The sequence below is a fragment of the Oenanthe melanoleuca genome, chromosome 14 (genome assembly GCF_029582105.1).
Source record: "Oenanthe melanoleuca isolate GR-GAL-2019-014 chromosome 14, OMel1.0, whole genome shotgun sequence".
Classification (NCBI taxonomy): Eukaryota; Metazoa; Chordata; class Aves; order Passeriformes; family Muscicapidae; genus Oenanthe; species Oenanthe melanoleuca.
This window is the reverse complement of record NC_079348.1, coordinates 15,885,849-15,908,373: the sequence shown is the minus strand read 5'-3', so window position 1 is coordinate 15,908,373 and position 22,525 is coordinate 15,885,849. Positions and strand designations below refer to the sequence as shown.

General features: G+C 43.0%; 1 protein-coding gene across 2 annotated transcripts in view; it reads left to right on the top strand.

Annotated features, from left to right (window-relative positions):
• The first annotated feature begins 3,651 nt into the window (after nt 1–3,651).
• Nucleotides 3,652–22,525, top strand: part of IFT140 (intraflagellar transport 140) — an 86,173-nt gene continuing 67,299 nt past the window's right edge. Inside the window, exons 1-6 of one of the 2 annotated variants that reach the window (XM_056503293.1) lie at nt 3,652–3,710; nt 10,069–10,244; nt 11,352–11,573; nt 14,738–14,859; nt 15,527–15,669; nt 19,941–20,116. In XM_056503293.1, coding sequence (XP_056359268.1) covers nt 10,098–10,244; nt 11,352–11,573; nt 14,738–14,859; nt 15,527–15,669; nt 19,941–20,116 — 810 coding nt within the window. In that variant the 5' untranslated portion in view covers nt 3,652–3,710; nt 10,069–10,097. Of the gene's footprint in view, nt 3,720–10,068; nt 10,245–11,351; nt 11,574–14,737; nt 14,860–15,526; nt 15,670–19,940; nt 20,117–22,525 lie in introns of both variants that reach the window. The other variant, XM_056503292.1, reaches the window with a different exon arrangement.

Sequence of the window (22,525 nt, the reverse complement as noted above, 5' to 3'; positions counted from 1 at the left end):
GAAAGAAACACCAATTGAGAGCCCTCTAGCCGAGCCCTTTAGGACGGTCTCCAGGACTCTCTTGGCCAGGGAGCCAGTAATTTGCATGCTGCGCAGTATTTGTGGCTGCCGAGCGGGGGCGCTGTGGCTCAGCGCTGGAGCGGCAAGCGGAGCTGGGGCTCGCTGCCTGGTGGCACCGAACTGGGCCGGCAGTACCGCTGACTCTCGCTTGCTTCGCCGGGACCCCGAGAAAGCTCTGGGGCCGCTCTCCCTGGAGCAATTGGGACATTCCTGGGCTGCATCTGGAAACAGGCGCCCCCGTGAGGCCCTTCGCTGGACCAGGGTTTGCTGCTGGGCATCCTTCTTTTCGCAGCGGAGGCTCCTTGATGTGGATTGATGCTTCTATGTGGTGACTTCTCGTTAACTGCTAAGCAAGATAATTAAAAAAAAAAACCAAAACAACTTACAACTGATACTGCATAAGACACTTTTCCCTTAACGTGTTTGTGAAAAGAGCATTAGAGCACCCTCATTTTTTACTCTTTATAATTCTCATAGCAGGAAAGGATGCCTTAGTCCTCTTCTGAGGAAAATCTTTGTAAGCTTAGAAATAAAATCAAAACTAGTTAAACCTCATGATGGTGTCTAAATTCTGGAAAATTTGGCTCCTGTGGAATATGTTGCAAGTAATTATCTATAATGGTAGAACTGTCACATGTCTTGAGCACTGTGTCATCACCTGTAAATATGCTGTAAAGTGTATTGTGAGTAACCAAGTGCTCTAAATGGAACTGGTTAAAAATAGGTTTGTCTACAGTGCCAAGCTTTGCATTTAAATCTACAGCTTAATTGTTTGGGGTTTTAAAAAGAGAATATTTTTCAATTTTGTTATAATCTAGCACAAGATCATGTGGCTTATTTTTGCTCCTTGATTTGGCCACAACCTAATTCAACAATACCATTAGGAAATGATGGATTCTGCATCTCCACTACCACGTGTTTCCACAGTGCTTTACCAAGAGATTTTAAGTTATGTTCAGCTTTCCAGCCGAAAGTTTCCATTTTCTCTGCATGTAAATAATTTTCCATGCTTGAATAGCCTCATTGCCTTCAGTGGACAATTAAGGTGTGGAATTGCTCATGTATCTAAATGTTTGTGAGAGAAAAGCTGAATCCAAAGGAGTTGAACAAAAGCTGAGAGACAGGGGGTAGGGTGAGATGTCAAAAGACTCTGGAACTTCCATTTGTTCAGTTTTGATCATGGCCCGTCCTTGCTATTCTGTTTTTACAGACCTGCACAGCTACAAAATGCAAATAATCTTCCAGCATTTGTTGTCATAGTTTTCTAGGCCAGGCAAGAGCATTAACTTGGATTTGTAGTGTGTATTTTAAGGTATGAATAACAAATTGCATTTTTACTAGAAAATAGAGAAAGAAATGCAGAACTGTTCAGCAGGACAAAGTTAATACTTCACATTTATGTTAAATTGTTTTTAATTTTGCATCTAATGTGCATGATCATTGCAAGTTATAACATGCAAATACTCTTCCAAAGATCCTATACGTAAAAGCCACCAGTATAGTGAATGTTCTGTGTTATCCTTTTATATTCTTTAGAAGCTAGCACATTTTATTCATAATTTATTTCTTCTTAAAAGGCTCTGAAGTTGTTTATTCTGGCAAACAATAATGGATTATCTTTGTGTTGCTAAAGCAGTTCTTCCCTGTGCAGGTAAGAGGGTTTACATGGAAGGACAGACTGCATTTGTTAATCCCTTATTGCTTAGAGAATAGGAAGCACCTAGTCATACAACTTTGTTTTTCTCTTGGTGTGTGAGGTCAAGCCCTTTAGGAGAAGGGAGGAAATGGGCTGTGAGCACCTGCACTACTGTAGCCAGTCCTGGGACTTTAGGGACTTGGAGCTGTTAGGCATCTTTTATGATACCAGGGACTTGCAACTAGATGATTTTTAAGGCCCCTTTCAACCCAAAACATTCTGTGATTGTATGATTTTATGAGTAGAAGGGAAGATGTTAAGATCCTAGGATTCCACATTTGCTTGTCTATTTATCATAGAAACAAGGCTTCTCTGTTGAATATTGCAGGGTAGGAAAACTTCATTTCCAGCTAAGCCTGTACAAATATGAGTATGTGGTTTAGTTATTGGGAAAAACTCTGTGTAACATTGAACCAGCCAATTCTGAGAGCTGTAAAGTGGTCACTTGAGCAGAAACGGTCAGTGGGTTGTTTAGACTATTTTTATTCCAGCCCAGAAAGGGATGATAGACTAGATGATTTTTTGAGGCTCCAGCTGGCTGTGTATTTCTGACTTGATTGTATCATGTAGTTGTAGTAGTTTCCATGACAGTCTGGTTGTCTGAGAAGACAAGGCATCTGCACACGGTCTGCTCAAATCCTCAACTACTAGTCCGATGAACTCAAGGCTACAATTGCGAGAACAATTAGCTTGGGAGAGGCAAGAGATGAATTGCTGACTCTGCTTTGGGAGTTGCACCTGAGTGATCTAACGGGGCTATTGCACGTCCAAGGATCCATTATGAGGAGATGCCATAAATGACTGTTAGAGCTAATGCCTTGTAAGGGAGAAGATAAAAAGCTCTAGGAAACAGGACTTTGTCAGTTCTGCTGCTCTGGTCTATGGGGGTTGCTGACTAGTTACAAGAAGGTCTAAAGCCAGTGGTTTGCCTCTCTACCTGAACCCTGCTCATAATTCTAGAAGATACACTGTGTGCTTCTCACGAGGTGCTTTTTCCTACTTCCTACTTTCCTACTTTGCTATTTGCAGAGTTTCGTTTTGTTGTTGTTGCTTGGTTTTGGTAGTTTGGATTTTTTTTCAGAAAAGTCCCTGTGTATTTGGGAAAGAAAACTGATAAACACCACATAAATCACGTTACACATGGACAGTCAGCCTGGAAATATGCAGGAGCTGCTTGTCATAGCTGTACCAGGTGTGGCTGCTTTTCATCGGCTTGCACAGAAGTGTTGTGACTTCAGAGGAGTTACAGATTACTGTGGATAAGGCAGTGCTGTGAGGATTTGGTCTTGAATTTTTTCAACCTTTTGAAGGCGTTAGGCAAACCTGGCTGTTAGGGCTGGCTGCAGGCCCAGTGGAGGCAAGAGCTGGGAATGGAGCTGAGCTGTCCCTGACATGGGCTGTAGGTCGTGTGCTGAGGTGGTGTAGTGTGGTAGGAGACCTTTACGGGCTGTCTCCATTTAGATGTTACTAGAAAAGCTTGGTCATTAAGTTAAAAACTTTTCCCCCAAAAATTTTGAAAGAGCCACTGAGCTCCGGGATATACAATTAAGTATGCATTTCTATCTCGCGGAGGTTTAGCTGGGTCACGCTCCCTCACAGCAGATGTATGAAAACGCTGGGGGCCGAGAGGGTTTGGGGAAGGATCTCGATTCTCGGGGCGGCGGCATAGTTCATCACCTGCGATAGAAAAAGTTTCTCACAGGTTAAGCCACCAAACCCTGAACACGGCTCTGAGACTCCGCGCAGCGCGGGTACAGCGCAGCGGCCAACACTCCCCGGGACGCGCAGGACCGCCGCCACACTCGCGGCGCTCGGCACTTTCCGCCACTCTCGGTGTGCCGTCGGGCGGTTTCGGCCGTTCCCGCCACTCCTCGGCTCCGCTCGGCAGTTTCCGCTCGCGGGTCGCCCCGTTGTCGGGGTAACGCAAAGCATCCCGGAGCGAGTGCGGCCTACGGTGCGGGCGGTGAGCGCGGGGGCGGGAGAGAGGGCGGTGGGCTCTGCCCACGGGCGGGGGAGAGCGGGTGGCGGGCTCTGCCCGCAGCAGCCCTGCGGCGCGTCGGCAGGCTCTCCGTAGTTGTATCTGGGCCTGGTTCGCCGATGGCGGTCAGCCGAAGAAGAGGGACGCTTGAGCTGCTGCCCGCGGGCGGCGGGAGCTGGAGCGGAGGCGGCCGAATCCGCCCGCGAGCGAGAACGTGGTGGTGTGGGCCGCGTATTTGGACTCCCTGAGATGGGGAATTCGTGGAGGAGGCCCTTGTTCTGTGCCGGCGAGTGGCGGTCACGGCCCGGACGAGGGACCCGTGCGGGGTTCTGTCCGCTCCAGGAGCTGCCCACGGCAGCAGCACCCTAGGCTCTGCCTGGCACAGGCTCCCCACCCCTTCCCTTCTGTGCTGGTGCGGGATTCAACCGGGTTTTTACTTCATCTGTTTTACTAATTACAGAAGATTGTACATAGTAATTAACCGTCTTTTTGAAGCAGAGAGCAGGTTTTTTTTGGTTTTTTTTTTTTTTTTGTTTGTTTGTTTTTTTTTTTTTTTTTGTTTGGTTGTTTTTTGGTTTTTTTTTTTTTGTTTTGTTTTGTTTTGCTTTTTTTTTCCGGGGGATGGCTCTTTTTAACAATTTCAGATTTAAAAAACAGCATTTATTATAGGTGGGGATTAAAGGAGAAATCTCTGCTTTTGCTTTGGTAAGTGTTGAGTCTTGAGGACAGAGACCCCCTCTTACAATGCCTGTGGTGACTGGGGTGCTGGTGAGTCCACAGGTACAGCAAGCCAAGTTGCTATCAACCTCGCTTAAATGTGCTGATAACACTGTGACAGAACATAAAAGCAGGTTTTAAAGTATTGTCCCCAAAGACAAAATAGCTTTTTTTTTTTTTTTCCTGAACGTTGATGATAGTTTTGTGAAATGTGTGTGTGTGTTCTGGCTCACTACTGTCATTTGCAGTTGTTAATGTTGTCTGTAGTGTTGATCTCTGTGAAGCTCATGGAGTTCAATGAGGCTACGTGCAAAGTTCTGCACTGAGTTGGGACAATCCCCATTACAATAGAGTCTGAAGGATGAACAGATTGAGATCAGCCCTGAGGAGAAGGACTTGGGGTACTGGTGGATGAGACTATAAATGACCTGGCAATGCACACTGACAGCCCAGATAAGCCCCATGTCCTGGACTCATCCCCACAACATGGGCAGCAGGGAAGGGGGGAATTCTGCCCCTCTTCCCCACTCAGGAGAGACCTTCAGGTGTACCTTCAGATCTGGGGATCCAGCATAGGAAGGACATGGAGCTAGTGGAGAGAGTCCAGAGGAGGCCATGGAGATGCTCGAAGGCCTGGAGCCCCTCTGCTCTGGAGACAGGCTGGAGAACTGTGGGTATGTAGCCTGGAGAAGAGAAGGCTCTGTGAATACCTCATTGTGGCCTTCTAGTACTTTAGGAATCCATTCAGTGCCAGTAGCTCAGTTGCTGTGAACTACTGACTCTGCATAACACAGGACATGGAGACCTGTGGCCCAGTCAGGTGAGGGTCACTCAGAGACACCTAGCAGCAGCTGATAACCCCAGACTTTCTCACCCTTAGAGAGTGTCTTGGTTTGAAGGACAAGTGTCTGCCAATAAAGGCAGAAGCTTCTCTTTGAAATGGAGAATGTAAACCTCCTCTCTCCAAATTATTATAATTTTGAAATTAAGGGGCTTTCAGGCAAAGCTATGGGAATTAGGAATAACAGTTCTTTACTAGGAAAATTAAAATAGAAGTACAGTATTAAAAAGAACAATTCCAAAACACTGACAGAGTCAGAATACAACCTGACACACCATCAGTCAGGGTGTTGGTAGCAGTCTGATTAAATGGTGGCTACAGTCTTCCTGCAGTGGCAGATTTGGTTCAGTTGAAGCAGTGCTCCTGTAGAAGGGTGCAGTTTTCCTCTGAAGGTTCAGGGATGATATAGAAAGGTCCTGCTTTCCTCTGGAATCCAGTGGAAAGAAGGTATTTTGGTGTCCAAAATCTTAGCTTTTATTTAGGTAGGAAAGACTTGGCTCCTTCCCCTGTCTGGATCGTCTCCCAGTGGGATGCTGTAATTTTATCAGTCATACAGTGGGACTTAATGGGCCAGCAGCAGATGATATCTTCCTGGAGAGAGGATGGGTTGTGGAAAAGATAAAGATGATTGCCTCACATGGTCATAAAGGTGGCCCATTAGCAGATAATATGTGCCATGAAGATAAGGATCACTGCCCCACCTGGCTTCAACAGATAGTGATAGAATACACATTTCTGCATCCTGTATTGCAACCCAAGACTGACAGAAAAGCCCAGTGGTTCCTTTGACATTCCTCCGTGGAGATACCAGCTCGAGCTGTAATTTTGTTAGTGTACCAAAATTAAATTATTTTAACGATCCAGACATCTGAGACTGCTATAGGAAACCTATGGTTGAGCTGGTAAGGAAACCTGGTGCATGTGGTGGTGTAGCTGCGAAGGACCTCGGTCATAGCTCAGGTGGTATGAGAGTGACTGTCGTGGTGGCTCCTGGATGGTTGGACAAGGAAAGTGTCTTAAAAAGAACTTAATGGGAGCTTATAAGAAAGATGGAGAGAGACTTCTTAGCAGGGCCTGTACTGACAGGATGAAGGGCTAATGGTTTAAACTGGCACATGTTAGGTTTAGTTTAGGCATAATGAAGAGAAGTTTTATTGTGCAGGTGCTGAGGCCCTGGCACAGATTGCCCAGAGAAGCTGTGGCTGCCCCTGGATCCCTGGCAGTATCCAAAGCCAGGTTGGATGGTGTTTGGAGCAACCTGGGATAGTAGAAGGACTTCCTGCCCATGGCAGGGGGTGGAACTGGATGAGCTTAAGGTCCCTTCCAACCCAAACCATGCCGTGATTCCATGAGGTTGTGAGAAACGATGCTCACTTTTAAAATTTTGAAGGTTTATTAAAAATACAACAAAGGACTGAATAAGGAAAAAGGACAGCATGCCAGGAGGTGGTGACCTGGCAGCTACGAGCTCATTTAAAAAAATGGCTGTTCCGCCTTTTATAGCATGGGTTTGCACCAGGCAACCCTGGCCCCTCCTTAAGTTTGTCATTGAACTCTTGAGACTGTTTTCTTGCAACTTGGTTGGAGGTCAGGTGTTGCCATGCCACACCTCCTACTAAGAAGCCTTCCCTCCTCCCTAATGCGTCAGGCAAGGGGCGAAGGTATACCTCCTCCCTCCCTATGTTCTGACTACCATAGGCTGTCCCCATAGGCAACCATACAGGGGGGAAAGGGGACAATGGGGAGAACAGAGGACATCTAAACAACAAACAACAGTAACATAACTATACATAAGTAAAGCTTATCTCAATATACACATAATATTAATCTCTTAATTACAAGAGCCAGCCACCACATTATCTATCTATAACAAAGTGCAACCATTTTTAAGAATTTCCTGTGCGCTGTTTCAAAAATCTCTGTCAGATGTATCTAATTTGATTATTGAGATCAGGTATGGGGGCTTGGTCATTTTCTATTCCAAAACATAAAATGGTTAATTTTTCAGATTTTTTCTTTTTTTTAAACCTTGGAAAAACAGAGCATGCAGTGCCAGAATAGTTTGTAGAGGCAGTGTTACTTGGTTTTCTTTCTTTGAAGATGCAGCTGTCAAAGCTACAGTGTAAATACATGAGCTAGCAGTAAACATGTGACTAATGAATTCCCAAGATAACAGCAAGAAAATGAATGTTGTTTTAATTATTTTTATACCATGGAGCAATCCACTTATGTAAGCCATTTATTTATTTGTGTGTAGCAGTTTGCCCCACAATTCTGTGTAGTTACTGTGATGGTGAGAAGTATTTTGTATATGGGGTTGTCTATAATTTACATGACAGTATCACTGAATCTTGTTTTAATAAGTGCCAGTCTGCCATTTTAAATATACACAGCATTGGTTGAAAAAAAATTCTTGCTGTCTATTAATTCAGAAGTTAAATTAGTGAGCTGAACAAGAGATGCAATTTGGAAACTTGATAAACTTATTTCTGTCATTGAAGGGAACTGAAATATCTGAAAAATAAATAATATCTGTGACTACAAATGCAAGGAACAATTAAAAGTAGAAAATGGTGGCTATAGAGAAGACATTACAGCTGTATGACTTGTGTGATAAAACTGTTATTTCATATGAAATGTAGTTTTATTTTCATTTAGGCATCTTATATTTTTATTTTAATTGAAGAGAAATTCTTTATTATTTCAAATTTTGAGCCCATATAAAGCTTTTAGTCAAATATGGACTAAATCCTTCCTCTCTTAGAGGAAAATGAAACAGATAAAATAAGGAGTAAAGTAGTAGTATGGGCATAGAACTCTGGAACAGTACTGGAGACGTAAAAAAACTTTTAAAATACTTAAAATAAAAATGATAAGCACTCCAAATTTTATTTGATGGTTTGTTGGGGATTTCTTTTGCATGGCAATAAAACTATACCCACTCAATGACACTTTGGAAATGCTGAGAATTTTGAAGAATTGTGCAGATAAAGGTGAGTGGATCTTGTTGAAAGATGACATGGTTTGTTTTTAGGCTGACTGCTCTTGTCTGCTCTCATATCAGTAGTTGATGTTGTTCCTTTTATGTGTCAGGGGCAAGATACAGAATTCCCAACTTACTGAACAGAGTTGCCCACCTTTCTAAATTAAGTGCCCAGCAAATTAGTTATTTTCGGCTCTGACGAAAGATTTTTAAAAAAGAGACCTTAAGAGTCTGTTCATGCCTGTTTTACATGCTGGTGGCTTAGGCAAGTCTCACTGCTGTCCATGTTGTCTGGACTTTGTCACAGTGCAGCTGATCTGAACCTGTCCCCCAAACTCAACCAGCCTAGAAGTAAAGAAATCCCTGCGTAAGGCAAACATGGGATCCTAGCCAATCTCATACAGCCCTAAATGTTAAACATTTCATTCTTGGGGGCTTTTTTGTGTGTATGTCTGTTTGTGGTTTTTTTTTTGTGGGGTTTTGTTTTTCACGAGATCTTGGCAGGGTTCTGTACCTGGGGAGGAGTAACCCCATGCCCCAGTCCAGACTGGGGGCTGCCCTGCTAGAGAGCAGCCCTGTGAAGAAGGACCTGGGGGTCATCAGCTGTCCTTCACCAGCGGTGTGCCCTGGGACCAAAATGGCAGATCCTGGGGTGTGTGAGGAATGATATTGTCAGTGGGTCAGGGAGAGGATCTTTCTCCTCTGTTCAGCCCTGGTGAGGCACATCTGGAACTGTGTCCAGTTCTGGGAGTTGGACCTACTGAGCCTTGAGAAGAGATGGCTGAGAGGGGACCTTGTCCCTGTCTGTCACTATCTGCAGGAAAAGCTCAGGAGAATGGACTAGGCTTTGCTCTATGGGGCTCAGCAATGGCACAAGAGGCAATAGGCAGAAAATGGAACAGAGGAAGTTTCATCTAAATATGACGAAGAACTTCTTTACTGTGTGGTTTACTGAGCACTGAATAGGCTGCCCCAGAGAGGATGTGAAGTCTCCCTCAGTGGGGGTATCCAGAATTGTCTGGACACAAAATCCTGCTTGAGCAGGAAGGTTGGACCAGTTGACCCACTGAACTCTGACTATGATTATTTGCTAGTAATTTGTGGTATTTTGTTCCAGCTGTTTTTCTTTTGAAACTGAGACAACTAGATCCCATGACACAATCCATTTCTGTGTATAAATTATTACAGATTATTAGTGGCACCTTCCGTTTCTGACCCACAACACTGAAAAGGGGTTTTTTCTCATGTTCTTTTCTGTACGACATCAGTACTTACTTTTTTCCTTCAAATGTTGGTAACAGTTCCAATGTAAATAGCAGATAGTGCGATTTCAATAGTACAAGCTCCAAAGTGGTGACAATTGTTGAAACTTACTTTCAAAGCATGAGACTTTACAACATAAGAGTTCAGTCTGTACGTTAATGAACATCTTTGGATATTAAATACTGGAAGTAACTTTCTGGTAAATTCTGAGTTATTTCAGAGTCCTTTGAAGTAGGGTAGCACAGGCCACTGGTGAGAGACTGGTACTGGCCTATGCACACTGTGAATCTATAGAGTATGAGGCTCAGTGTTTCTCACTTTTTTTTTTTTTTCCTCTTTAAATGCCTCTCTGACTTCTCTCATGTCTGTGTAGTATGTGCAACAAGATGATGCTGTGATTTTATTTTCCCTTATGTTTTAACCCTACATGTCATTATATATAGTACATAAATGAAATATAGCATATGTGTAGTGTATATGTATTATCTACGTAAGCATCCTTGATAGAGATGTTTGTTTTCCTTGTATAGGTTTGCAGTCTGAGACATCTTCTGTTGTTATGGCTGTGTACGTGGACCATCAAACAGATGCTCCTGATGCTGTTGCCTCCCCTTCCCACATAGCATGGCACCCACTTCATCCACTCCTGGCAGTTGCTTCCATCAGCACAGTAGCGGGGGGCTGTGTCGATATCTACCTGGAACAGGTGAAAAATCAGCAACTTTGCTTTTGGTCTTGATACAGAGTCACAGAATTGCAGGATGGTTTGGCTTGGAAGGGATCTTTAAGATCATCTTGACCCAGCTGCCTGCCATGTGCAGGGGCACCTTCCATAGACCAGGTTGCTAGAAACCCTATCCAGCCTGGCCTTACACAGAGATGTGAGAGATATGTGAAAAGTCACAGCTTCTCTCAGCAACCTTTATCATTGTTCTAATTTAAAACTTCACATTTTTAATCTCTATTTTTGCGGGCTTACTAATCCTCCTGAAGTTTTTCTGGGTTTTAATTACTGTCTATGTCCTGTGCTATCTAGAACATGACAGATTCATCAGCCACTCATTATAGGTATTTTTAAAAAGATCTTAATAAATTAAATTGGTCTTTCCTTTGAAATTTTTTTACAGCCTATAAGTCTTGTTTGTGATAGTTACTGATTTGCTTTTTGCTTCTCATAGTGTGAGAATTTCAGGCTTATAAGTAGATGAACACATGCTGCCGTTGCTTTTTAACTCTTAAGTGAATAGAACATTCTAAGAAATGGAAATTGAACAAATCGTTCCACCACCTTAAGACTGAACTGGTTGTCTGCCTGCAGACAGATATTTCTTTTGCGTACTCTAACTTTTAAATGAGAGCCTTGTGTAAGACTTTGGTTTACATAATTTTTAGGGAAGTAGCACTAAAAGGTATCTAGCAGCAGACTTACTGAAACATGTAAGTCTGGTAATACAATAGCCTATATAAGGTGTACTTTTCAAAGTGTATTCTGAAAAATTGTCATCCAAGTTTAACAAATGGAAAAATAAATACTTAGAGAGGTTAAATTCTATTAAATTAAATATTCTTGCGAACTGTGCCCAAAGGAGGATTTGCCTTTAAGAGCTGTTGAAGCATTAGTTTATTCTATGGCCTTAGTGATGTGCTTTATTCTTTTTCAATAGCTGGAATTTCTTTTTATCTTGAAATGTGCTTGAAGCCTTCTTATATTCTTTATATGGTAGAGAAAGCTTGATATAGATTGGGCTGTTAATCTGAAAGTTTGGTTGCTGAGTTTCAATTGGACTGAGCTCACACTGATTTCTGTTTGTAGGGAGAACATGTGCCTGATTCCCATGTTGAGAGAAGCTTTCAGGTCACATTACTTACCTGGCACCCTTCCAGACCCATTTTGGCATCAGGATGGGAGACAGGAGAAGTTCTGATACTGAACAAACAAGAAAAGGAGCAGCACACTGTACCCCCAAGTCACAGCACCAAAATCACAGTCCTGAGCTGGAGTACAAGTGGTACCTGCCTTGCATCTGGGGATGGGGTGAGTAGCTGAAATGCCATGTGGGTTTGATGTGAAACAGTCTTGGAAGCTCTGTAATGGGAAAGGATCATGGAATGGACATCCTTGAGGAAGGGAGAGTTGTGTGGGAGAGAAATTTTCTTTCCTTAGGTACAAATTAAAACTTAGGGAATAAAATAAAATCTTAGTGTTTCAACTTTTTCTACAATATTATTCTACAATTAAGAAATTGCTGTTCTATAATTTTTCTTTAAATAAAAGCGTGTTGGGTCTCAGTGAGTGCTGAGTGTTGATGGAAGTTTAAGGCTATTTCATGGATGGAGTAATTGAGGTATAAACAATTTGAATTCTTTTGCTCCTGTTCATGGGTAAATTTTATGGCAGACTCAGGAATAAAGCCTAGATGTTGAGAAACAAATTCCAGCTATGGCATATTCATCCATAGTGAGTGCAGAGCAGTGCTCACAGGAAACTCATGCTAATCTTTCTTTTTCTGGTTCTATTATTGCCTTAAAATTGTTTTGAATTAATTGTATTGGGAAATGTGACACTATTTCTTATGAGCTGGTTTCCCTTTTATATAATGAAGTGAGAAAGTAGCTATTGAATATTCAGGATTAAGTATTCATAGAAGATTCTGATTTTGCCAGTTCCTGAGTCAGCCAATAAAGAAACAAAAAGGGTTTTTTTCTGTGTTTTCCCTGATACAAACTTGAACTTGCCCAAGAATTTCAATTCTGCTCTTACCTATATGTCAGAATACTTATTCTGAGGAAATAATTATTTTAATTCATTGTTTGTGAAGTTCTGCTGCTGCATTTGACAAAAATGCAGAAATTCAAAATTGAGTAAAAGAGAATTTATCATCTTCTTTATTAGAAAAGAGGAAGTTCTGCCCAGGCAAAAGATGGATACATCTCAGTGTAGCTGAGGTCTTAATCATAATGAGACAATACATTGATGTAAACAGAGCTTACATTTATTAACAAAATTCTTTTCAAATTGATTTCAAACTGGTGCCATTATGCTATGGCCTGAGGTGCAGCACAGATATGCTTCATTTCCTACATATTTTCCAATAGTTTATAAGTTTATTTTAAAGATTTTTCCCATGAGGCTTTATATTTAAGAAACTTCCATTAGGTGAGTGCTGCCAGGATCATGCTCTGCTCATATTAGAGGAAAACCTTTAGAAAGAAGATGAAGATTTTGACCCTGATTTGGTTTCTGTTTCACCCAGAGGCTGGTTGGACACTGGAAAGGCTCCCCAGGGAATGATTAGAGCTGCAAGGCTGCTTGAGCTCCAGGAGTCTTTGGACAATGCTCTCTGTGGACAAGGCACAGGGTGGGATTGTTGGGGTGTCTGTGCAGGGCTAGGAATTGGACTTGATGATGGAAGTGATGTTGGAAGTGTGAGTTACTTCCAACTGAGCATATTCTGTGATTCTATCTTCACTAGGATTTCTGTCATCATACATCCTGAAATGCAAGAAAGTTATTTGAGAATAACTTCATAAAGTTGGAATAGGATGCTGTGAATATCAGAAGCTCTTAATTTGTTTTAAGTAAAAATAACATGGATGATTTCCACGTTTTGATCACTCAAAGGATCTAGGTGTTTTCTATAATGAAAGCCTATTTCATACCAAGGAACTAAAGCTCATGTGTTCAAAACTAAGAATTAAGATTGCAAGTAGGTTATCTGAATACAGGCTGGAATATCTAGAAGGAGATGGAAGGAAACTCAGCAGCTTTAGAAAGTTACAAGTTTTTCCTCCAGCTTATAAATGGTACAGGTGTTTTTAGTTGGGATCCTTGGAATTTGGTGACGTATAAAGCTGATGGAAGAATGAGTGGAGAAATCAACAAGTTCATAGGATCCTGTGATTTTCATAGGTAACGAGCAAACATTTTATGAACTGCAAGTGTCTTGTTGGGACAAGAGTAAAGCAGTGTCACATTGCACAGCTGAGTGGCATTCTTGAAGCTGCAAGACACATTGCACTTAAAAACAGTTTTGGATGGTATAACTATTGCCATCTGACCATCTTACTGTTGAAAAGAAGTTAGAACTTTGAATCTTAGGAAAAAAAGAAGGGAATGTTACCTTGGAAGGTGACATCATGTTGGCTATATCATGTGTGGCTTCTAGTTAGAATTGTGAAGAATAAGTGACCACTGCTACCAGTCTTTCAGTTCTAGGAGAAGGATGATACTTCATTGAAAACAATAAATAAAAATACAGCTAATTCTAATACCACTTTATTATGAAATGAGATCGACCTTGATATTGAAAATCATTGTTGGGTATTTTCATGTAGTGCTTACATGGAAGGTTCCCAAATGCAATTGGATTTCATAAGCACTAGCATAACAACAACAATAAATAATCATCTTAGCATACCAATTGTGAGGATGTAGTGTAAGTCAGTTTGTTGGAATTTGTCTCCATTCTTTCCAGTCAGTAGAGGTTTGTTGCCCCTGAGCTGGCACTGCAGGGTGTGAGTTATGTCAACACATGTGCCAGGCTCGAGGGCTGGCCTGTGTTGACTACTTTTAATTTGCTAACCAGACTTCCTTTCTTTAGCATCTATGATTATTCTAGTTATTAGATTATTTTTCTAAAAGTAAGTTCTTGAATGTCTGCTCTGAAAGAGGAGGAAAGCTCCAGAAATTAAGCCATTAGTCTTTCTGCATCCTGTGACTTCACATGTCTAATCATATACCCATGCTTATCTACATCAGTTTTATATGCACTTACTGAGGGATGCATATTCTCAGCTGTCTTTTATTTCAATTGCTAAAAGATAAGCTATCAGACTACTTACAAGAAAAAATGTGGAAAGGACGTTGTCAAGACAAATATTTACATCTGCTTACACTTGCAGAAGAAAACAAAGACTTCCATTCAATTGCTCTGGCAATTTAACTGTGATTTAAATAAAAATGGATAGGACCAACAAGCTTTTTTAGATAGCTTGATTTTAAGTAAACAAATAATATAATGTTAAAGATAGCTGATTCTCTGTGGCTTAGTTTTAAGTGGGAGTAATTGTATGTGTCAACTAAACAAAAGGAAGGGTTTGCTCTGTCAATAAAACATTTATTTTTATGTGCAGTGAGTAGCTGGAGTCTGGATTCTCATCTGTGTGCAAAGGGTAATGAATTAACTTGTCTTTTTCTAGCATGGTGTCTTGTTTCTGTGGAAAATGGACCATCGGGGCAGAGTCCAGGGGCCTGCTCTGGTTAAGCAGGAGTATGGGAAATGCTTGTGTCACTGTGTCTTTCGGCCCCCTGCTCCTGGCGAGTGAGTATTGGCCCTGTCAGAGCTCTGCTAGACCAGGTCTTTGTCTGGTTCCACAGAAAAAAAATCTTAACCACAAATGAACTATTTTTAAATATATGAAAAAACATTCTTTACCTAACTGCTCTGTATTTCCAAGCTCTTCTCCCATTCTGGTAGCTGGCTCTGTGTCCTGTGTGCAGCAACTGAACTTCTTTATCTTCTCCACATCTCCTATCCGTTGCTGTTGACTCTTCTGTCTTAGTTCTTCTAATTAGCAATATTGCTGATTGTGGGAAGCCATAAACATACTGGAAACACAATTATCATTATATTATTGTCAAAAATAATGAAATTAAAGTCAGTGCTTAAACATTATTATTTCTTTAATTTCCAAGCAAGAAGTAGGAAGCAGCTGTAGTAAAAGAGTTTTCCTTATTTGGACTTCTCTGTTTCACGTCTCTGTATTTTTACATTAGTGATGTGTTTTGAAAAAAAAGGTGAAACAATGCAAATGAAAACTAATATTGAAATTTTGCTTTGTATTTTTGAATTTGCCCTTTTTTCAATCAGTGTATGAAACATCTTTATTCTCTTTATAGAGTATGCTTTTTTAACTACTCATCCATTCTTTGAGACTGAAACTACTCTGTTATGAAAAGAATTTGGAATGAAATATCTCTCTTTGCAGGGACTTTGTACAGCTGGCAAAAGCAGCTGTGAGTGGTTATGAGAAAGCTTTGGATATGTTTAACTGGAAGAAAGCTGGAACAGGACAACCTCTGAAAATGCCAGTCCAGGAAGGACTGTCTTTCTTTATCACTCTGACAGATGGTAAGAGCAAAACCACTTTTCCATTTGGCTGGGAAGTTATTTCCTTAGAGCTTCAAAGTAGCTCAGTGCATGATAGTCTTGTTTGCATATATCTGAAACCTGGGGTACATTCATATATTCAATAGGGTAGAGTATTCATAGGAGTTGTAGAATGTTTAGTAAAAAGCAAATAAAATTACTGAAGTCTTATTATCTTCAGGGTGATCTTGTTAATAAGGACACCAGAGGGACTGGGTTGGTCAGGTTGCTGAAGAAGTGAGTATGAGGAAAACAATCTCTAACACACAAGTGTAGATAAAATCAGTTTTTGTGCAAAGCTTCAAAATAATGCATATGTTGTGGGTTCTTTTTTCTATAAATAGGCAAATTCTGCTAAAACATACCTTTTAAATTCTGAATTTTCTTTTAAATTTTTTCTTATGCTTTGAAATGATGCTTCAGTCTTATGGAACAAAAAAAGTCTGAGAATCTGTTCTGTCATTTTTCTCCTTTTTTCTTCTCTGCATTTTCTTCTTCCTTGCCTTTTACTATTCCCTGTCTATTTGTATCCCTTTTAGTCTTCTGGGTACTAGTTTGCTCTAAGCTGATTTTCTTCCCAACCCAATTCTTCTTGTGATGCCATCTCTCTGTAACTTGCTCTCTCTGAACTGGAGCCAGTATGTGTGTGAGAAGTTGCATAACGGGTGTTTCTGGTAGGTGATTTGAGTAATCCTCTTGATTCAAGTGTTAAATGCTCTGAAAACATTTCAGTTATGCTGGTTCTGCAGTTCCCTTACAATTTGATTCAGTGTCTTACCAAAACTGACACCCCTTGTTTACACCAGTCCAGTACCAGTAGAGCTTGCAGGAGTGGCATGGGCCAGCTACGTGGTTGGTTTGCAGAGCAGTAGACTATACCTTCTTTTAGTGTGTGAATACAAGCCTCTTTACTAGAAAGGTACCATTTAAATGGAAAATGGACATGGGGTCTTTCATAAGCATACAAGGAGAGAAGCTTTGAGAAACTGTGCCTGTTCCATCCTTACCTTCAAATCCACTCTTGTGGTGGTCCCCATCTAGGACAGGCTCTGTGTCCTGCAGGTGCTGTGCTTGGCTTGGTTTGAGACATGTTAGGAGGGAACATCCTGAAGGGAGCATCTCCTCTGGAAAAAAGGCAGGTGTGCGGCATGCCTTCCCCCCAGTCAAATGGAAGGGATTTTTTCGAGGAAAGTGAAAAACCTATTTATTACACAGACTGCACTGCATGCAGGCATGGGAACAAGAATGAATAATTTTAGATTACTAAGACCTTCTCCCTGCCGAGAAAGCTGGTGGACTTCAGAGTCCTGCTCGGCTTCTCCCAAGGTCCGGAGCTGGGATGCCGTGTCCCTGCTGGGCCACGGCGTGGGGCTCCCAGTGATGGTCTGGTTTTTTGGACTGGAGCAAAGCTGAACAGTTCCAGAAGAAGAAACCATGGTTCTGGGAAAAACTTCTTGCCTCAGCTAACGCAAAGAAGCTAGCTAAAAGCAAAAGTATTTAACTCTCATTCTCTCTCCTGAGAAAGACCCAGGGGAGTGTCTTTGAGCACAAACCGCTGAAAGAATTCCTCTTGCTTTCCCCCTTCTCCTGGACCTAGCTTGAAGCTACAGGACCCCTGTCTGGGCTTAAAGCAGATGATAAGGGATACAGTATCATAAAGTCAGCCCAAGACAACCTCCTTGTCATATTTCTCAAATGTCAATCAAATGATGCTGAGGGTTTCTTGTGAGCAGCCTCATTGCTTGGGTTTTTTTGGGCATATGTATTTTGGACTCAGTCCTTAATCTAGTTAGTCATCTGCTGTTACTCCCAAATGTCTTGAGAAGGATTTGGGGGTGCTGGTGAGTGAGAGCTGGATATGCCCCATCTGTGTGTGCTGGCACCAAGAAACTCCCTGTGTGCTGGGCTGATCCCACAGTAAGGGCAGCAGGGGAGGGGGGAATTTTGCGCCTCTGCCCTACTCAGATGAGACCCCATGTGCAGAGCTGCCTCCAACATTAGGGTTCTCAACACAGGGATGACATGGAGCTGTTAGAATGAGTCCAGGGCAGGCCATGGAGATGCTTCATGAACTGGAGCCCCTCTGCTCTGGAGCCAGGCTGGGAAAGCTGGGAGTCTTCACCTGAAGAAGAAAAGGCTTCATGGAGACCTTAGAGCCCCTTCCAGGGCCTAAAGGCCCCCCAGGAGAGCTGGAGAGAGACTTTGAGGGGCCTGGAGAGACAGAGCAGAGGGAATGGCTTCCCACTGTCAGAGAGAGAGTTAGAGGGGATATTGAGACGGAATTGTTCCCTGAGAAAGTGGGCAGGCCCTGGCACAGGGTGCCTAGAGCAGCTGTGGCTGCTCCTGGATCCCTGGAATTATCCAAGGCCAGATTGGACGGGGCTTGGAGCAACCTGATCTAATGGGAGATGTCCCTGCCCATGGCAAGAGGGTTAGAAAGAGATTAGTTTTAAAAGTCCCTTCAAATGGAAACTGAAGAGATCTGTGCATGGTTTTATTTCAGGGATAAAATAAAGCAATAGGACAGAACTTAGAATTTTTTTTTTTGTTTTGTATAGCTGCAATGTAGGGGATGGTAATATATTTGCAAGAGTTTTGGAAATTTAAATACTAATTTTAATGAAATAATATCTCTTAGGTACATTTTAGTGTGGCTCCTTAATGTTCTTTCTTACACACTTCTGTTTTCTTCTTAAGCTTTTGTGGGAAGATACTATTTAATTTATAAGGTTTTTTGATTTGCAGTGGTATAAAATGTCACCCTTATACAGTACTGTGATTTGCTAAGAAGCTATGTAGTTGTGGCTTGAGATCTGTCAGATTTTGATGACATTGGTTTGGGTGATTTTTGTAATACCACTTGCAAAGAACTGTACTGCTTGTAGGGGGTTTCATTGCCTAAACATGTGCATGCCATGGACCAAGGTCAATTGTATGAGATTCAATAAGGGCAAAATGCCATGTGCTGCACTTGTGTGACAACAGCCCCATGGAGTGCTCCAGGCTTGGGGGAGAGTGGCTGGAAAGTGCCCAGCAGGAAAGGCCATAGGGCTGCTGGTGACAGCAGCTGAACCTGAGTCCAGGTGTGCCCAGGTGGGTAAGAAGGTCAATATCACCTGGCCTGGATCAGCCATAGAGTGGCCACAGGCCCAGCACAGGGACCATCCCCTCTGCTGGATGCTGCTGAGCCACCTTGATTCTTGCCCCTCATGACAAGAAAGACCTTAAGGGGCTGGAGTGTGTTCAGGGAAGGGAACAGAGCTGGGGAAGGGTCGGGAGAGCAAGTCTGATGAGGAGCAACTGAGCGAGCTGGGGAGGCTCAGCCTGCAGAAAAGGAGGTTCATGGGGAACCTTCTGGCTCTGCACAACTCCCTGATGGGGGTTGGGGGGAGCAGCCGGGGGGTTTTGGGCTCTGCTCCCAGGAAACAAGGAACAGGACAAGGGGAAACAGCCTCAAGTGCCCTCCAGGGGAGGGCACACTGGATATCAGGAGGAATTTCTTCACAGGAAGAGTTGTTAAATGTTGGAATGGGCTGCCCAGGGTAGTAGCGGAATCATCATCCCAGGAGGTGTTAAAAAAATGACTAGATGTGGCACTTCATGATATGGTTTAGTGGGTGTGGTGTACTTGATCAAAGGTTGCACTTGATGATTTTTAAGGTCTTTTCCAACCTTAATGATCCTGTGATTCTATGATTTATAGAGTAGTACGACTTAATGACATTTTAATGGCTTTTAAAATGTTGATAGGTGCACTAGTTGCTGTTGTCAATATTTTTAGAAAAATGCTGTCCCATTTGCCAGTCAAACTATGGATTAAAGCTGATTTAGTGTGTGGTGCAGTGTTTCCTAAAAATGAAGAACTTCAGGTCCATAGTTTTCTGTTATCTAAGCTCTGCTCTAAATCGAACCAATTCTTAGCTGCCATTCTTTCACAGATTTTTTTCTAAGACTGAAGATTTCAGAAGCTAACATTCATACAAAAAATTTACTTGCAGTTTAAAATTATTTGAAGTATTCCCCTTTGGATTTTCTAAATGGGGAAAAATATGCTTTGGTTCTGTTGCTCTGTCCAGCTATTGTAGATTCTGTCCTGAGACAAACTAGAAAATTAAAGATTTTTTTTGTTATTTTTACTTTTCCAGCACTTGAGGAATGTTTTATTAAAGTAGAAAGCATCAACTTTGGCTTTTGTAGCTGTCGACTAAAATCTGCACTTTGTTTATTTATATGGTTGTTTATATGTGCTGCAGGTTCTGTGCACTATGTAAACGAGAAAGGGAAGACAAGGCAGATATTATCCACAGAGAGTCTGGTCCGAAAGCTCCTGTTGCTGGAGGAAAGAGATGTTTTACTTGTAATAACAGAGAATCTGCAATTATCCTTACATGCAGTTTCTCCCGAGGGAGAGGCAGAAGAGCTCATGAAGGTAAGAGTCATACTACAGGGTAAAGTTGCAATATTTATTCTTTATAAGTTTTGGTTTTTTGGGTTTTTTTGTGGGTTTTTTTTGTTTGTTTGTTTGTTTTGTTTTTTGATTATCACTGTTTTGCTTTCAAATGAATCAACTCTCATATTTGTTTCTCAGATAATATGGTGATAAAGAAGCAAAAATAGCTCATCTAAAAGTGGAAAGGTGTTACTGAACTTGGGAAAGATGCTTTTCATCTTGTCTTCCTGTTTTTTCATAGTTTTTTTCATTTTGACCCTATCTTAATTCTTTTAAGCTTACTTTCAGTTTCTTAGTGAATTAGAGAAAGATTGGAAATTACGGTTGTCCTGGTTGCAGAGGTGGGCAGTGCTTAGCACCATGTAGGTGCAGCTAAGTTATTCTATGCCACCTATATCATCACTGGTTTTGGGGAGAAAACCCCAGAAATGGGCACCATTCTGCCTTGTTCTTTCTCGTTGGAAGGTTGTCAGCATCAGCCCTGCAGATTGTGTCTTCTGCCCCTGCCATCCACCCTCTCCCATTTTCTCTGAGATGCAGCTATGGGACATGGTGCTGAAAGGAAAGTAGTGGAATGCAGAACTGATATGTGCTGGATGACAGCGTGAGTAGGGAGGCTGCAGGCAGGGGACAAGGGAGGCTCCCAGTCCATCCAAAGGGAGCCCAGCTAAGCCAAGCCAAAAGGAATGCAGCAGAATTGCAGGGGAGTGGCAGCAACCACTAGGATCAACCTCATCTGTGTGGTGGAGCAGTAGAAGCAATAGTGCAGCCCCAGTGGGGCTGCAGTGCAACCCTGCTGTAAGGCTAGGAGCAGCGAAACAGTACAGCAACACAGACTTCCTCAGAAGGCAGAAGAAGAAGAAATAATTTATTGAAGAATTTGACAGATCAGTTCAAACATGAACAGATGAATATTCATTTTCTGCTTGTAGAGTGATCATCTGGTTGGTATGTTGTTCCGCGTTTAAAAGTTGTGCATTGGCCACATTCTGTTTCTGGTGTCGCAGGTCAGGGCGAACACACCTTGCAGGTAGCCAGCACAGACCTTCTCTTGAGACAGGCATACTTCATCTGAAGCCTGTAATGAGGTAAAATGATTTACAATAACAGGATTATTTGAATCTTGTGGCACTGTAAGGTGATTGATTGTATACAAAGCTTTCTCCACCTTTTTTCTTTTTTTATAATTTTGCAGCAATTCCCTCCCAGAGATCAAGTTGAGCTCACTAGCATCCATCAGAACACTCTCCTCCACCCCCTCTGTATGAATGACACTACCCCTGGGCATCCCCATGCGTTCTAACAAACCCCTGTCATGTCTCACAGTAACTGAACACGGGGCAAGTGTCCACAGATGGTCCTGGGGAGAAACCGCTAGACTGTCGTGGTGTCAGCCTTCCGAAGCGAAGGCACGTCCTCAGAGCAGAGGGGTTTTGCCCATCGGTGGCATCAGAGTGGGGTGGGAGTGATGAAGGCAGCGCCTGCCCGATGGAAGGTGGCACGGTTACCGGAGGCATTGCACGAACGGCGACATCCTCTGTCTGGCGAGGTGGGATGCGGCGCTGGAGATGACGGGGGCACCTAAACGTCCCCGGTGAGCCAGATGAGGAGGCCATCGCTTCCGCGTGGGCGGGCCATGACGCTGGGAGTAGAGTAGAAGGCCGTCCCACCCCTGCCAGAGCAGAGGAGGGCGGGCGGGCCGAGCTCCGACATCAGCAGTAAGGGAGGGGTCGGTGCCACCCTCTTACCTGCAGCGGGTGGCGCTTGCAGCCCCTGCCGGCAGCAGCAGAAGAGCAGTGGGAGCGACTGCTGCAGTGACGTCAGCAGGCGGCCGGCCCCGCGCGGGCAGTCTGAATGCAGACGCCTGTTAGGGGAGCGATCACCCCCTGAGGCAATGGGGGGGGCGATTGGCACTGCTGCCGCAGCCGGCCACCCCATCGCCACTGGTGAGGGACACAGTGGCTCAATACAGTCTCCCGGGGAAGGGTACGTGGACAGAATATATTCCCCAGGCGAAGGACACAGTGCACGAGGGGTCCCTGGACTCAGTGGATTTCAAGGGGAAGCCACAGAGCAAAGGACTCCTGAGCAATCCATGCTTACCGAAACATTTCTCCATGTTGAGAGTACAGTTTCCTGTTTCTTAGATGGTTGGCTTCGCATGTTTAAAGAGAGTTCTTTTCCTCCTGGCAACTAAGGAGGACAGGAAACACAGTACCTCTCTCTTCGACGAGGGAGGAGACAGTCCGACATATTCAGTGGACCTCCTGTCCCATTGCAGCTTGGGGGGAGGGAGGTCTGCGGCTTCTCGTATGGCTCTGACTCTGGCCGATTCGTCACGGCGCTGGTTCTGGCACCAGGTGCTGCTGTCCCCTTCTGGGTTGCGCA